Genomic DNA, 17,808 nt, shown 5'->3' on the forward strand with positions numbered 1-17,808 from the left:
AAAAGGGGGGGGGGGGGCTTATAATAATACAAGGGGATTACACACTACCAGTGGATTGCTCAATGTGTTTTCACCAGTGTGAGAACTTGATGAATAAATGTAGAAAACTTTTTCTTTAATATTACAGAGATTTCTGTGTATTTTCTGTTAAGAGTTTCTAATCTGTGGGTTTAGAAGAGGAGCAAAGTCTTCAGTTAACAGCATGAAACTGACCATTTCATGTCTGTTGCTAACATACTATTATACAAGCCTTCTCTGCAAAGAATACTTGCTTACAACCTACTTAACTTAGAAGTAAAACACTAAGTTTTATTCAAAACAGCAACAAAAATACTCTCCTAGTGTTATACTACTGCTCTACAATAGGAATACCTTTTTTCAGTACTGGTTCAATTCCTGCCAAACTGGATTATGCTGAAGCAGGCAAACGCACTTGGAATAAGACATAAAAATGTCTACGTGGTGCTGTTTTGGAGTATTTCACAATAGTTGTTCCAGTCTATTTGCCTGGATACATTAGACTCAGAAAATGACACTGCAGAGGAAGTATAATTCATTCAAAACAGTAAAGTGTTTCATACCATGAAGTGAACCTGAGCGCACAAAAAAGTAGTAGAGGACAAACTGGGGAGAAAGGATAGTTATATTGGCATTATTTTAAATTTATTTTATTTAAATTATAATTTCTTGTTTTATTGCAATTTCTGTATTATCTGTGTATACAAACAACAGAAAATAATTTGTTAGTTCTTAACTAAATCATAAAGTTTACGTTATTATATGAATAAATATTGTAAAGTTTACCTTATTATATGAAGATGTGTCAAAAAGTCTAAAATATTAAAGCAGATACCTTGAAGTTGGTCACAGCAATTGTAATAACAAATATTTTGCTAATTGCATTACAGATTTTTTTTCTTGAAATTTCTTGACATTTTAATTATTTTATTTTCAAAGTTTAAAACTTTGTCATCATAGTGAAAAATTGTTCATTATATCCTGTTGGAAGTACCATTTTTTTCATTTTATGATTTCACTGTTTTTCCCGGTGCAGGGTTCAGTTTAGTAATAATGAAGAAAACCTTGTTCTTGGTGACGTTTCAGTGTTTTCCATGTCAGTTAAGCTGTGCTTCTCTTATCCTCTCGTTTCCTTTTTTTTTTTTCTTTTCTCTGGCCCCTGCCATTTCTTTATTTTAATTGTTGGGCCATCTTTTAGCACAAGGCTACACTGAGACTGAGGGGCACTGATATTTGCTCTTGGAAGTTATCGTTAATAATCACTGTAGCTTTGGAAACAGCTCTCACTTTATATGACCTGTAAGCATAATTTTAACCAAAGCGCACTTTTCAAGAACAAGTAGCACAACATGAACATGTGGAACATATGGTTTGTTTTGTCTCTGTAATCTGGTGTTACCTTTTTCATAAAACTTTTTTGAGGCTTTATAACATACCTGGTAAGTGTCTATACCAGAACTTATTCTCTGGGATCCTATCGTATTAAAACTGAGAAATTGAGTATTTTTTTGATTGATTATGTTAAGTGGTATATAGTTGCTTAAGGATAATATGGGGGATTTCATGTATGTGTCTCCTTTTGTGGCTGTGATGCTCAGGAAACAGCTGTGGGCTTCACAGAACCTTCTTTTAAAATGTTCTTTCAGACAAGATGCTTGGCTTCAAATTTATTAGCTTGAAAAAGAGGCACGTTTGATATTTGCATCTGAAGACTATGTTGTCAACATCTGTGTTTTTTTTAAATTGCAGATGTTTTCATTAGCAGTATCTGAAGTAATTTACCAAACAGCTTTTGTCTGCTTTAGCTGGAGGCTATAACAAAACAAATGCAGTGTACAGTTAATTTTACATAAGCTTAATATTTTTGAATGAATTGTGAAAATCACATGACTAAATAGATGCAAAAATATTGAAATCTCCCTTAATGATGTTTTTAATGTTCTTTTAAACAGGAAATTGCTTTAAAGAATACAGAAGAGCTGCATATACCACGACCACCAGAATACTACTCCTGTCTTGTCAGAGATCTAGAAATACTGGGTTGGAATAAGTATGTTTATTTTGTTACTTTATTTAGAGATTATCTTTAAAATACTCTGTTCTTTTGTATACATGGATCCAACATATTAAACATAACTTGTGTAGTTAATTTATCTTAGTCAGAAGCCTTTGTTTTAAAAGACAGCTGTTTTTTTCATTTAAAAAACAAAAAAACCTGTATCAACTGACAGGATATTTTCAGTATCAAGTAACTGTGCTGAAAGGTGAGAGGCTACTACTAAGCAATCGATTCTTCTTTGACCTATTACTATTGGCATAGTAAACATATGCAATAAAACGTTTGTAGTTCTTTTTCCATAACTTCTATAGTATTTTGGGTATTTCTGTTGTGTAGTGAAGGGTAACAGTGATGTGATTATGGAGTCGGTTATAACTAAGTTATAAAAGTTCTGTTCATATGGTTTTTTTAGATAATTTTTAAAGAACAGTTCTATCTTATCTTCATAGCGCAAGGGCCTCCTTAGACAAAGTGAAAACATAATTAATCCACAAAAAGGTAAATCTGGATTTAAAAAAAAAATGTAGAGGAGATCTTGGAAAACTGTAATTCCAGAACTATAAAACAGCTGTTTGTGAAACCCACAAAGAGAAACTTACCATGTTTCTTGCTACCCAGATGGATTCAAACAGATCAAAGAAATCAGGGCTAATGAAAAGCATTCCTTAGTCTCCAAAAGGTTTTCTTGATTGAGCTGTGCAGGGAGACCATGTTTGGTGTTTGAGGGAGGTGCCTCCCTTTTGAGGAGGGTTGGTTACTGCACAAGTAGAATGTAAATTGTGTCACTTGTGTATGTAGGCTCAGTGCACTCAAGAAGAGGTTTCGGAGAGGGTAAATGCTGTGGTAAAAATTCAGCATCTGTCAAACAAAAGTGGAAGTTTAAAAACTAGAAGTGAGTCTTTTCACCCACACTAGAACTGTCGTTTTAATACCATGGGAATGAATGTCAAATTAGCAATGGATATTTGCCTTTGTTGAGGAAAGAAGTGTACATGTAGCTACTTCTGAGAACCTTCTCATTAGGGTCTTGAATGCATTCAAACATATTATATTATTCACAGTCCAGTATACCCTCAGATAAGCTCATTGAACAAACTTAATTTGACATCCCTACACAGGGAAACAAGTTTCTTGTAGAAAGCTGAAGGAACACAGAGTTGTGATCAAGTACTCAAGGTCCACGTGGAAATTTTTCGGAAGTCTGCAGTGCTTCCTCTTTTTGCTGACTTTTACTAGAAGCTCCAGGAGACTTTTATGGAGTTGAAAGCAGTTGCTATATAGAGAGGCATGAAGGAAACATATTCGTAGGCTGTGTTTAGTTTTACTGATAATATAGAACTAATTTGGGTGCCTTCTTTCAATAAGCAAAGATGAAAGTTTGTATAAGACAGAGTTTTGAATGAGAAGTTTTGTTTTACATGCTGGAAAATGAAAGTAAGTCTGCTTTTGCAGCTTTCAACAAGACAAATCTACTTTTACCTTAGTCTTTGACAGTGATTTAACAAGTGTTTGTTTTACTACATGAAATAAAAAATAAAAAAAGCCTGGTGTTGAAGAATAGTTTTTGAGTTTTCTCACCTGAATTGTGTATAAATAAATCATGTGTAATTAACGTTAAGTGGGAATTTGCTTTGAACGCCCACTTTTATTTAAGGATTTAAAGCATCCTTGATAAATCAGCTGAAGCTTTTCAGTGATATCCATTATTCTTTTCAAATTTCTCAGACCTGAGTGTGAGAATATTAGTTAAACACATGGGAAATAAGTTCTGAATCATGCCTGCTGCTTGCTCCCCACACCAAAAAAAATCCTCCAAAAAGCCCGTGCCAGGAAAACAGATCAACATAAGTATAATTGAAAATATAAGTATATTAGTGTACTATATTTATAATTGAATATATAAATATAGTACATATATAGTTGAATGTATAAATTGTGTATATAGCTAAATATACACTTTTGAAATATGATTTAGTAGCTTATCTCAAAAACAGTATTTCTGACCTGCTATGCATACAAAATATTCAGTAGTTTGCTATTAAAAAAACACCTCAGTGCTTTATCAGACAGCATGCTTCTAAGACAGAATGTGTTCTCTAGATCAAGATGATTTTCATGTAGACACACAACTTATGTTGCGCTTTTGTCCAGCACAGTCATGTAATTCAGTAAATGTACATCTCTTGATTTACTTGTGTTAGTGATAGTCACTATTTAATTTTGGGGGCGGGGGGTTGATTATTAAAGGGGCTAAGCTTTATATAAGGGATAGTGTCTGCTTTATGATGAGTTGGAGGGAGAATAATCTAGAGAGACAATTTGAAGCATATTAGCAAGTTACACCTCTAATTAAAAAAGAGATGATTTGAAGTGTATTAGCCTGTTACACCTCTAATTAAAAATGTAATGGACTGCAGAAAAGGCTTCAACCTAGACTGATTTGGGGTTGCAGGTGTTGTGCGTTTGCAGATTAAAAACATGTCAGTATGGTCTTTCAGCAGGAAACTAAGCCGCCTTACTGCCAGGAAGCCTCAATCACTGCTCACACCTTGAGAAGCCTCTGGCTTTATTACTATTCCTTTTAGGAAAAGGAAAAAAAAAAAAGCGGCTTGTTGTGGACCCCAGGCTTTTTCCTTGTGAGTTTTGTGTCATGCTGGAAGCCAATCCAAATCTGACTGCATCCAAATTCATCTTGAAAAATTTTTGTTTGAAAGAGAATCCAAGCAATAGGATGTAGTCCCTTATCTCTGAAGTGATTAAAGAAGCTTTTAAGGATAGCACAAATTTAGTGTGTTCGAATAAGTAATCTAAGAAATATGTGAAGTTTCTCAAGCACAAATTGCATATAGTACCTGGAATGATTTTACTCCACTTTCCTCCCTAACCATTGAAAGTAAAAGCAGTAATGAAGGTTGCAAATTGGCTGGCTGCTGTGATTAGACATCACTTCCTTTGTGATATGGAAAACTTAATTCTTTGACCTAATTTAAGTGTGGGGCACAAATTGTATCATATTCAAATACTTGTACACAAAAATCCTAGTTGGATAAGTTTGGAAGTTTTACCAAATTTCCTCCACCAAGTGCTGCCCTCCTAACAGCTGGGGAATTCAAAGAAGAATTCTTCCTTCATTTTAAGCAGATCAAAAAATCCTGGTGCAAACGTAATTAGTTGAGGTGGGAGAAGGTACATATGAAGCAACAGTAATACTAAAAAAGCTTTTCCTTTATCTCATAATCTGACTAGCTGAGTCCATGACAGCGCCTCAGGAAGGTAGATTCTTGACTATTAAACATCGGTAGGACTCGTTACCCTCACATGGGTGCATAAATGTTGCTAGCAACTCTGGAGTCCATGGTGTGAGTCATGATCCAAATTTTCTCAGGTCTCAATGACATTTTGATTTCTGCTTGATACTTGCCAAGTTTTTTTCATAGAATGTATCTTCTTTTGCCTCCTCCCTTTCCAAGGAATCCTGCCTTGTCATGTGCCTCCATGAAATAACATTTGTGTGTTATGCTGAATTACAGTACTTTGGAGATTTAACTGAGGCTTTCCATCTTTATGGTCATTCCATTCTTTTATACGTGATAAAATGATGGAGCCTACTGAGGAATAAAGGTTTATATAGCTGAAATATCACCTATCTAAACAATTCCTTCTTTTATTATACACTCATAAGATATTCATATGACTTTTACAGAGTTGTCCAACTTTCTCCAGTGCTACAGAACTCACTTTTTCATCTTTTCTTATCCAAAGATTGGTAGAGTGATGTTGCAGAACAAGTAGCCACTGAGCTGCTGAGTTCTTTTTTTCTGTCCTAAATGGAAATTTGAATCCTCCTTCAGTCCCCAGAGGCAGTTTATTGCTTTTTACAGTCTGTTGAGAAGAAGGAAGACCAGCAATGAATTTTCTTTCTGGGCATTTCTCAACCCCATCTGCAACAGTAGATGGAGGAGTGTGTTATAATTAGTTTCTTATCTTTATAAAACTTTGTGATATAATTTTGAGGTAAAATTTGAGCGAGGTGGGAGTAATGATTTTTCCACTTAGAGGAGGAATGCCATAGTTCTCTCTAAATAAATTGTGTTTGATTGACTGCAGTTTTATCAAGACTTCTATTTCTTTAAACTGTTGTAGGAAAAAGGAGTGTCAAAATACTCCCAGGAAACTGTAGGACAATTTAATATCGCATTAAAGTTATTCAGCATGAAATGTGAAATAATATCTCTTTCCCTGTTTACTACCACGATAGCTTTTTCCATATGTATTTTTCGGTTCCCTCATGTTGAGGCTGTGTGTTTGTGGAGATGACTTTCTTCTTTTCGCTTCTTGCCTAGGAATGTGCATGGCTTTTGGTGCAGGTCTACTTTTTCTTGTATAGACTTCTACAACTGTGTATCCAGTTTCTCCTGAAAGAGAACCATTTGTCCCAGCATGCTGGCCAAAGTGACTGGGCTAGTATGTAATAGTTAAAAAAAAAAAAATGTTACTTAGGTCAGCAAGCAGATGCTTGCTTTGAACTCTGATGGGCCTTTCCATCAGTCTGGGTGATAAGCTGTGCAATAATCTTAGACTGCTTTTTATCTTTACACAAGAATGGTATAGTAAAAATGTCAAAATATCCAGTTCACTGATAAATATATTTTTAAAATAGAAGTTTGAACCTTTTTGGCAGTTGCCGAGGCTACTCAGCAGAACGTATTTCATTACAGCAATGTATTTTACAATTGTATTCATCTTCATTGTTGTGGGAAGCACAAATCAGTGACATCTTAAACAAAAAGTCAGTGATTATGTCATAAGTTTTAAAACTTATTTACATTTAGTATATACTTGCTACTTGCTTGGATGCATTTATACTGTGTAAAACTGTCATGAAACAAAGGCAAATCATTGTAAATAACTCATTTTGTACCTGTTCCAGTACTCTTTTCTGTAGAAAATCAATTTCAGAATATGAAGCAATACCCACTGAATTTTCCACAATAATAATATTGATAATAAAAGAGAACTTCATTGAAGAGAGAAGCAAATCAAGAGCATAAACATCTCATACTGTAAGAAACTGCAGAAATGGATCAAAGATTTGACAGGAAGTTTAATGTGTACATAAGTAGAGGCTGACAGGAACATGCTGTGCGTGTCAAAGGTTCCAGTGATGGAAAACTGAAACATAGCGCTCACTGACCACAGCATGAGCCTTGACACACATTGTAAATAACCCAAAGATATATGACTGCATTAAGCAGTAGACTGTTGTATTAACAGCAGTAAATCTAGAACAGCAGAAATGGTTGGCATATAGGACTTCCTCTGATTAATATTTGTAACAGACTAATAAGAGTATTGCAGACCTTTCAAGCTGTAATTCTTAAAATACTGTTAGGGTTTTCTTTTCTCTTGTAGAGTTGCATATGTGGATACTAGTCTTACCACAATCAAGCTGAAAGCTGAAGACTCATGTGGTCGACAACATCTGATCACTCTGAAGTTAAATGCAAAGGTGAATTCATATGGGAGAAAATATTATAAGGCTTCCTTGAAAAAGAAGGATTTTTTAATTTATAAGGATTTCAGAGTTGGTTTGTTTGTTAGCATGTCTGTTGTGAGCATAATGTGTTTTTTGTGTCTTTTTTTGAGAAATTATTTTATAAAAAGTAGAGTTTTCAGACTTTATCTGCATTGAAAATTCATAATACGTTATGCTTATTCTGTAGGAATCTTTTTATATGAGGCTGTGCATTATATGAAAAATCCTTTATGATATTGCTATTATTTTTCTGTATTACAGACAAAACCACTTGGAGAGTTTCATTCGTTATTTACTCAGTCCAGAGGCTGAGCATCTGACAAGAATAGAGGATGTTGGGTTGCCTCTTTAGCGAGTCTTACTGCTTAAGCTGTAGAAATAAAGGTTTATGACAGACTGACTACAGAATTGAGGTTCTTATATTAAAATAAGTCTTTTTTTTTTTTTTAGTGTAAATAGTTGGCTGATTTTGACAATTTGTACAAACCAAATCCATGGCATGTATGGAAGCAGTAAAATTTTAATTTTTCCTGATACCTAGAACAGAACTCAAACTGTAATATTTCTGTGTAGAATTTCTCATTTTAAGGCATGAATCTTTAACAGATATCCAGTCTGTACGATGACAATTGTATGGTGATTGCTGTTATCTTCAGTTTAGGGAAAAAAGCGGTTCCAAAAGCTACCTAAACATTGGATTTTGGAACTACCCTTGATCCATCCTATGGGATAATTATCTTGAAGGGATGAGGACTGGGCACTGTGTTGTGAAATTAAATTTCACCTTCACAGACTTCCTATATTCCTTGGAAAAACAGAAAAACAGGAGTTTTTTAGTTTTATATAAGACAAGTTATTTTACCTTAGAGGGAAAAAGGAACTGCCAGGGAAATGTGGTTGCAGAAAAGGACTTTTTTTTTTTTAAGTGTACTTTAAATATCTATGTGTGTACATTTACACATACAAAGTAGTGAATTAATTAATTTGCTAGTCGTTCAGTTCTTAAATACACTATGTTAATAAATGATGGAAAATATATGCCAAGAAATGAAATCGTGGTCTATTTAGTACGCAAGAAGAAAAACCAGACTGTATTGTCATTGTTTAGAAGGGAGCTGCTATCCCCATACTTAGTATGATATGAGAAATGAAATGCAGCCTGTTGCCCCTAAGCTTTTTCTTAAGTTTATGGTGACTGAAGTTAAGTGGTACAGTTAAATACTTTTAACTGTTTGTAAATATAGAAATGCAGAAACAAAATACAATCTAATACCCATTTTTACCAAGTAGCTCAAACACTATTATATGTTGGTTGGTTCTGTTTATCTTTAATTTATCATTGTTCCATAAGGAGAATTGAGATTACCTGTTTTCTGTTCTTATAAAAACATGCACATTTTCATTACAGTAATAAAATCTGTGAAGTTGAGACTCCTAATAGCAGAAAAAAACACCTTCTATCAACTAAAGATACAGTATAATAAAAATACTAGATTATCCAACTTGTCTGCTGTTACAAGTAATCATCAATCTTTTCTTTTTTCCCAAGTGATTTTTATGATGAAAGGATCAATTGTTTGTCCTTTTTAAACTGTCTGGCATTTAAACTTGCCACAGGAGAAAATTTATATGTGAAACGTGGTTTTGTTGACATGGGGATTTGATTTTCCTTGATATACGTATTACATTCATTTGAAAAGACTTCAAAGTATTTTTTTAAGGGATTTCTTTTGATAACATGCTTTAACAAAATTATGCTTATTATTGTTATGCTGTTTATTTGACTAAGGTTAGTATGAGAGCTAAACCTCTCCCCCGAGCATATGTTGCTGGCTCTTGTATGTGTTCTGGCAGATTGGTTCATTCAGCCTTGTCCTTGTGGATGCTATACAATAAAAAGAGTTTGTAAGCATGCTGATGATGTTTTCAGGGAAAAAAAATCACTTCTATAAGTGATTTAATAAGTTATTTTTCATAAAGTTATGTATTCAGGTATTCCCCTAAATATCCCTTCACTATCATTCTTAGTGGTTTGGATGTGTTTTAAGGACTTTTCTTATGTTTTGTCAAATGTTTCCACTTGTTGTTATTGTATGAATGTACTTTGTGTTAGGAATTGTCCTTTAAAACACTTGTTCTCTATAATCTGCATTTGTAAGGTATCTAGGAAACTTGGTGCCATCAAAGTAAATCTGGAGGAATTGAGAGTATCTTATCATAGGTATATTTATCAAGTCGTCTGCTACTCAGTATTGACTTTTGTAAATTAATAGGACTAGCATAAGAGGATATATTGTTTAGTTCTCAATTTACAGTTTCTGAAATAGTTTTCAGTTTAGTTTGGCTGAAGATGTCTGTTGCAGAAATCTTTCTCCATTCACAGTTTAATTCATGATCTGGAGAAGTTGTCTGAAAACAAAGTGTGCATTTTTGCAAGGTACGAAACCAAATACGTCAGTTTTATTTATCAGATTTCCTTTTGCATTACATGAAGAACTCATATTTTAATTCTTGGAAGTGGGTTGGGTGGTTGCCATTTCAGATCCCAAGAACTCTAATAGCCTCTGCAATAATTTGCATGCCATGTAGTTAATGAGATGCTTTGATGGTAATTAAGTGAATGGTTTGGAGAGGATTATTGAAAATATTTTTTCTAGATAAATTCAGTTGCGTGCTCAAAAATACAGAATATAAATCTTTTGCTTTAATAATTGCTTAAATTGGTTTGAAGAATAATAGGATGATTTCTAACATACAAATTTAAATGCAACTGTAATGTCACATGATGCCATTGATATGCTCTGGTATACTGTTTTAAAATATTATCTCCTGGGGAGTCACTTGCCTTGTTTTATACAGGATTTCACCCCGCATGGTCTAAAAGCATTACACTAAACGTATGTACAGAATCACTGTTGCATAGTGGTTGGCAATTAGCTGGTACACATTACAATATTATAGTGTTAAGGAAAATTTGACTAAGAATGCAGATAAGGTGCCGTAGGTATTTAAAAAAAATAATAAAACATTTGTAGAATATGTTTGCAACCACTTATTCAAAGGCATCCGACAAAAGAGGGGTAGTTCTAAAACTGATCCTACAGAGAAATTGGTCTTAGTTTGTTCTAGGCATACTTTTATATATTGAAAACAGGTTTATTTTTATGCAAGCACTGAAGTAGTTCATGAAAAATAATACCAACATTACAGTAAAAGAAACTGTAATAGCTTTTGTGGCTGTACGTTTCTAAATTGTAACTGCCTCCTGTCCAAATTAGTTGTTTCAGCTCTCTTGCTCTGTCACTGTTATTTAACTTGTCTGCCACCAATCTGATAAAATAGTAAATATTCATGTAGTGAAGTTGTCTTCAGAAAGTGGATATCTAACCAAAAACAGAAATGAAGACATACTAAAAAAAAAAATGCATGTTTAAACAAATTTCTGTGGAATACATAAATCCACCAGATTATTATTAAAATCAAGTGAAGAATGGATGATCTTGGGAAGCTATGTCTTTTTTTGCTCCTTGCCATAGAGGGCAATTGTAAGGTAATTACTGTGGAATTATACTATATATAAAATGAGGAAACTTTTATAAGATTCCAGTAATTGCCAAGTGTCTGGTATATAATGACATTATCTATACGTAGAAATTTATTTTGGATAGAGAATGGTTATGGGAACCAGCATAGCTAAACTTAACTTCTTTGTTTTTATTTCTGAGGAAGTTGGGACTTTTTTCCTATTTCTCCCCAAGTAAGATTTTCTGTAACGTTCTCTTGCTTTTGCAGTTTATGCAATACTAACACAATTTTTATAACACTACTGTGTCTGTCATTGGTACAATTTGAAAGGTTGCATAGGACTAAAAGAGGGAATTTCTCAGATGAATAAGATTTTGTACGGGTGTTATTTTTAAAAGACACAGTTTGTTTGTACCTGGATGGTTCTTTGCTGCTTTAGTTTTCAGAAAATACTTATTCTCCACAGGGTTGATATTGGGATAATGAACTGTAATATTTTTACATGTGTAATGAATGGTAAATGGTTATTGTTGGATTTATCAAACCTTTTATTTTTGTAGCTTTGATTTTCTTAACAGAACTATTTGTTCTTTTCCTAATGGATGCCTTTTAATTTGGGGCAGGCAGAACAAGGGACTTGTTAGTTTTAATTTTGTGTGTATGTTCATTCATCTTTTTCTAAAAAGTTTTGTGCTTATTTTGCTTTAAGTTTCAAAAGAAAAAAAAAAGCGTTCCAATCAGAACAAATATTCTAGTTCTAATTCTTGACTCATTAAGGGCTTTGTTGTTGTTGTTTTAAAACTTTTATATCCACTGCAGGTAATTGAGGAACAAGAATGTTGCATGGGTAACATTAAGCTTCTATTAAAAAGATGCTGTCAAGATACCAGGAAACATTTAAAAAAATTTTTTTAGTATTTGATCTCTTTTGTCTTAAGTTCTTTATTAATATATCTTTGCAAACACTGAAAACAGGAAACTGTGATTCTCCTGCCACTATTAAAATCTGTTATAAAAAAACTGTTTACATGTAGTTTTCTTTAAATGATAATTATCATTTATAACTATTTCTGAAAATTCCTTGCATATTTTTCCTTTGAGAGCCAAGTTCACAAGATGCTCAAAGTGCTCGTATTTCATTATCATATTTGGCAGCTGAGTATTGGTCTGACTTTAAATCACATTTAAAAAAAAGAACTGTATTTTTCGTCTGTCCCTCAGTATCCAACAGAACCACCAGATTGCCTTGTGGATTTTCCTGTTCAGTTTGCTATTTCCTGGATGCCACAGGTAAATTGCTGTACTATGCATCTTTCTTTAGTAATTACGATACATATGCGAAGGTAGGTGGTAATGATGTGTTGGACTTTGTAGCTCCTGATTTTTTTCCCTGTGTGCATTTTACCTTCATACCTGCTTATGTATAAATGTAAAATTGAATTCCATATTCCTTCTGATATTGTTTTTAGTATTTTCCTTACCATATAGATATACCTTGCATGTTTTATACTTTGCACTCATATTGGCTGTTTTTCTCATAAGCTGTTCATACAGCTGAAAATTCTTATCTTTAGAAATTATATTGGGTAAATATATGCACAATAAACTTTTTATATAGAACGAAGCACCTTCTAAAGCCGACAGCCTTTTAGAAAAATGCCAGTCCCCCAGTTCATTATCCTGTATAGTTTCCATAACATAATAAAACTTCTTCAATTATAGTCAAAAGAACAACAAGAAAATACTTAATAGAAATCAATTTCGTAGTTTAAGTTATTGTCAATATAGAGAACCAAGAGCCATTGTCTTTTTTTTTATCTTTCTTTATTTCATTTATTTCTCTTCCTTAATAGAGCATGTGTACTTGATTAAATGGATTTAAATGTGACCACTTAATTGTAAGTTAATTTGAATTATCTCTAGAAAATAGTTGATGTTTAATTTCATTTAGTTCAGGAAAATAGATTTTATATAAGTGATGGTATTTCATAAATCTAACTCTTGTGAGGATTTCTGACCATCAATAAAGGTTGTCTTGGTGCTATTAAATTTATGTAGGGAACATGGTTGAAAATTTTGCATCAGAATAATTTTAAGATGAGCATATAATTTTGAATGCAAAGCTCAAGGTTTTGTGTATCACCTTAGATCCTTCAGTTTGAGAGCTTGAGGAAATAATTTCAAGAATGGACCATTGCAATTGAAAAATGTGCTTATTGTCGTGTATCATTTTAGTTTTTGATTCTGTGCTATGGTTTTGAATAATTTAAATAGATACTGTTTTTCCCTTAGATTGTATTGGATTTCATGTACCACAGGCAGGATTTCAAGTACTGTTTCTTACCTCCAGTGTTATCCATATGTCTAATATTATTTTATTAATTTTTATATCAATGCAATATATGTTGCCTCAAATTAACAACATTTCAAATATCCTTGACAGTTGTTGCTGCTCTGAGTTTAGTGTTAGTAATTTTGAAGCTACCAGCTGGATTTATGTCTTAATAAAATGTTCTTGAAAAACATAATATGAAGCAGCATTCTTTGACAAGTTAAAGATGTAAGCAAATATATTAATATTGACACTATAAGAAAGTAAAAATCTACTGTTAAAAAATATGGCATTCCAGAGCTTGATATCTTGAAATCTTTCTACAGTTAGAATTACCTATGGGTAATGTGTTTGAAAACACAAACAATAGATGTAGGTATGTAACTGAAGACATATGTTTTGAAATCATAGGATACGAATTCCAGCTGCAGATAATCTATAATGTTGGACCAAATACCAACAACCTGTGCGTTATGCTGATAACCTTGTTTTAGTTGTCCAGTCTTTTTCAAAATTGACCTTGTATGTGAGTGACACGAACCTAACACTTACGGGAAAAAAAGATTGTTGTAGTAATTGCATTTCATACACTATTTAAATTTGTTTTTATTCTCAAAATGCATGGAAATCATTATAGTGAGCAGTCTTCATGCCACAGTAAAATAAGGGTTAAACTTAGATAAAGCAATTTAGCATGTCCTCAAGTGGTTGAAATTTTTTTTGTTCCTAAAAGGGAAAGAGAACATGTTATACATATATTCCAGTAAAATAACATGAAGTTTTGATGGGTCTTTATTTTTAATATTTGTTGGTCATCTTTAAGGTAAAGATTGACAAGGCTTAACTGAAATTGTGCAATTGCACCATTATAATATAAACTTCTGTGAAAGAAAGTATAAATAGATTTCAGGTAATTGATTTTTTTTTTTTCCCCCTGCTGTTGCCTATTTCAGGTTCTTTTCAGTGCTCATGGACTTTAAACTTGAGGGGTTGTTGGGTGTCTCGTGGTTTGGTTTTTTTTTTTTTGGTATAATAATAGACATGGCTTTATGGCATCCATATTAAAAATGGGTAATTTTCCTTATGGTCCCTGTCTTCCTGCTGGGTTGATAATGTTTTGATGTATTTTTCTTTTGCTCTGATGAGAGGTCTGCTGCTGCTGCTCTGACATATTCATTTGGATGAATAATTATAACTTGCACAATGTCAAGCTGAAGATGGTAGGGTTTTGTGCGTCATGACAAGCCTAGTAGCCAGTGCAGGTGTCTCACAGCATGATCAGCAACAGCCAGTGTATTCTGGCTCAGAGGAGACATTTTAGAGTAGTAAGAAATCAGCACCAAGGGCAATGCTGCTGCTGCTGCTACTGTTACAAGTGCCAAATAAATGCAGAGTGCTTCTCAATGACAAGTGCAAGAACATCTACTTATTTCAGTTACATTCTTTTTCTAAATAACCAGATAAATGTACTGTCTAGAGATTTTAGCATAAACGGTAAGCATGGTTCTGCAGTTTCAGAGCATCTATATTCTGCTGCCCTCACGTCAGGGTATTGTTTCTATACTGACCACTGCCCACCTGGTTTGCTACATGAAGGTCAGGAGAGTGGAAATTAATGACTAATGAGGTCATGCAGCCAGCCAGCCAGCAATGAAACAGTAATACAAGATTCAGAAGGTATAGTGATATGAATGAGATTATTCTTTAGTTATTTTGATGGAAACACAGTAGAATGTATCGTAATTGCTTTTTTTTTTTTTTTAGCAAAGGAGCTTCACAGACCTCAGTTTTCTATGCATCTATCAATACAAAAAATGGAGATGGCTGACAAGATACTTTATAAAGATTTGAGAGTGTTGTGTCTCAGTTGGATTTGTGCTAAAAAGGAAGAAAATTTTTAAACTTCAATTTATGAGTAATAAATAGTAGTCCAAACAAATCTAAAGAATCATATGTTGCTTAGATAATACAGGCGATCCCTTTGCCAGCCAAACACTGTTCACTTTATTAAATTTTATTTTATCTGTGAATACATACAACACCTAAAGTTTAAGCTGCTTTACATTTTCCATTAGGACGCTTTGCAATTATTTTAATTTTGCTGGATTCGTAAGGATAAGCAAATTTTGTGTTAGGAAGAATTAGCAAAAAACAACCAACCAACCAAAAAAAAATCCACCAAACCTCACAGTAAAGATCAATTATATTTGTATATTTTTTAAACACAAGTTTTAATAAAATGCACTGTGTTTATCTTAATTTGAACATTGTTACTACCATTTAGTTAGTATTCAATCCATCCAGGATTTGGAATGGGTGTTTAAAGTTTGGCAAGAATGTTACCATGTATCATGTAGCACTTCTTTAAAGTTATTGGCTCTATAAATAAGAACAAAGAGTAGAGTGACTTTTTTTTTCTGTTCCTTCTTATTCATTTAATTGAAGGGGAGAGTGTAATTTAAGTGATTGATAAGCTGAGTCTTACAGAGCAGTGGTTGTAAACTTGGGGAAAGTGTTTGAAGTAGAATAAACTAAAAGAATTAGCACGAGGACCAGTGATGAGATGGAGATGAGAGTGCATAGGATAGGAATGGGAACAAAACCACGGCAGAACTACATGATGCTCTTCACTGGTAGAAGAGAAGTTACTAGGATGAAGCCAGTCTGCAGAGAGGCCGAAAGGACAAAGCTTAGGGGTAAGAGATGCAGCAATAGAATGTGTTGCCTTCTAGGTGGGTCCAGGATATCTGATTTTTACTGACCAGAATAAGTGCTTCATCTCCTACCAGTTGTTGAAATAAATGGAGGATACGTATAGTCTGATAGCACAAATAGTAAAAGTTCGGTCAGTTTTCTAAAGCTGCTAGGGAACCATGTGAAAGTCAGTATGTTTACATGTCTGCTTTTCTGTAAAATAACCAATTTAGTTAGCCCAGTGTCTATACCTACCTGTTTTCAGATGTTAAGACCATAGAATCGTGGCCCTATAAATTAATACTGAATTGTTCAGTCCAGAGGATCATATTGGTGTATTGTGTAGCAGTATATATCAGATTTTTGTCTCATAGAGCCTAGAATAACTAAAACTTTGAAGCTGGATATATGCTTTGTTGAGAGAAAACTGACTGCTGAGTCACACTGCATTCCTATCATAAGTCATCGCTGATTGTATTCTTTGTCTTCTATACTCACAACTTGATATGTGAAAAATCTGGAGAAGTGTTGAGTGTTTGCAGCTATGACTATGGTTACTGGAGGTGATGCTTTAATGCAAAGAATCCTTTAAAGCCTGCTGAAGGGGTCTCGAGCTGAGTATTCCAAACTAAGGTTTTCTCAGTCTCTTATTTTTCTGTATGGAAACTCAGAGCGAGGTCTTCTAATTATGCATTTTGTTGGTAAACTCAGTAATGTTTTTGGGCTACTCAGTTTCTGTGGTGGTCTTTAAAGAGAGCTGAAGGGAGCTGGATCATTAAGTAATGCAGTATCTCTCTGCCAAAAACTTACCAGGCTCCCACCTGAAAGTAATGGGGTGTCCTGGGACTGGAAGGCATTGCCAGGACCTCAGTGCTGTGATGGAGAGGAACCCAGCTCTAGCTGTTGGCTTTGTGTGAGTTCACATTTGATGGGCCTTCCACCAGCTCTAGCTCTAGGTCCCTTGTACAGCTACCATAATATAACTGTGGATAATAATCACATCCCCTCTTACGCTGTTTTGCTAGTCAAAGCAAGTGAAACTTTTGTCTTTTCCTAATGATGGATTCTCCATTCCTTGTCTGAGAAATGTTTTGTCTTGGATACGATTTGTTCGTACTCACAGAAAGGTTAAGGTAGGAAAGGACCTCTGGAACCCCTTTCTCAAGCCGGATACCTGGAGCGGGTTGCCCAGTACCATGTCCGGGTGGAAGTATCTGTTTTCTTGGGAAGATCTGGTCAGAATCCAGTGCAGTGTTTCAGCTTGAACCGTGCATTCACTAGTGCTTTCCGTGCTGACTTCAGAAATTCCCTGTCACCCTACAGACTGAGGGAGCATAGCTGCGAAGGGATCACTTTCCAGCCAGTGCAACAGATGTAGGCAATCCCATAGAAAGAAATAACATGGTTCAGTTAGAAAAGACTGTGATATCCACTTGCACAGCAAACTACATTTAGGTTTTGTGACTATTCTCATGCTGGTAATAGTCCTAACCTCTGCTAGCTACTAATTACTGCTAGTATGGGAAACGGATGTCAGTGCATCAGTAGTTGCATCAAGTAACATGCAAGGTTTATATTAGACATTAAAATTACCTTCATTTTGTTTTGAGCTGTTGTGGAAGATTAAACTGCCACAATGTTCTT

General features: G+C 34.1%; 1 protein-coding gene across 4 annotated transcripts in view; it reads left to right on the forward strand.

Moving 5' to 3' along the window:
- The window catches only part of FANCL (FA complementation group L), a 31,441-nt gene that overhangs the window by 4,815 nt on the left and 8,818 nt on the right, over positions 1 to 17,808 (forward strand). For 3 of the 4 annotated variants that reach the window (XM_048060760.2, XM_048060763.2, XM_048060762.2), the window contains exons 5-7: positions 1,971 to 2,068; positions 7,490 to 7,586; positions 12,360 to 12,428. In XM_048060760.2, coding sequence (XP_047916717.2) covers positions 1,971 to 2,068; positions 7,490 to 7,586; positions 12,360 to 12,428 — 264 coding nt within the window. The remainder of the gene's footprint in view (positions 1 to 1,970; positions 2,069 to 7,489; positions 7,587 to 12,359; positions 12,429 to 17,808) is intronic. The other variant, XM_048060761.2, reaches the window with a different exon arrangement.

The sequence above is a fragment of the Anser cygnoides genome, chromosome 3 (genome assembly GCF_040182565.1).
Source record: "Anser cygnoides isolate HZ-2024a breed goose chromosome 3, Taihu_goose_T2T_genome, whole genome shotgun sequence".
Taxonomy (NCBI): domain Eukaryota; kingdom Metazoa; phylum Chordata; class Aves; order Anseriformes; family Anatidae; genus Anser; species Anser cygnoides.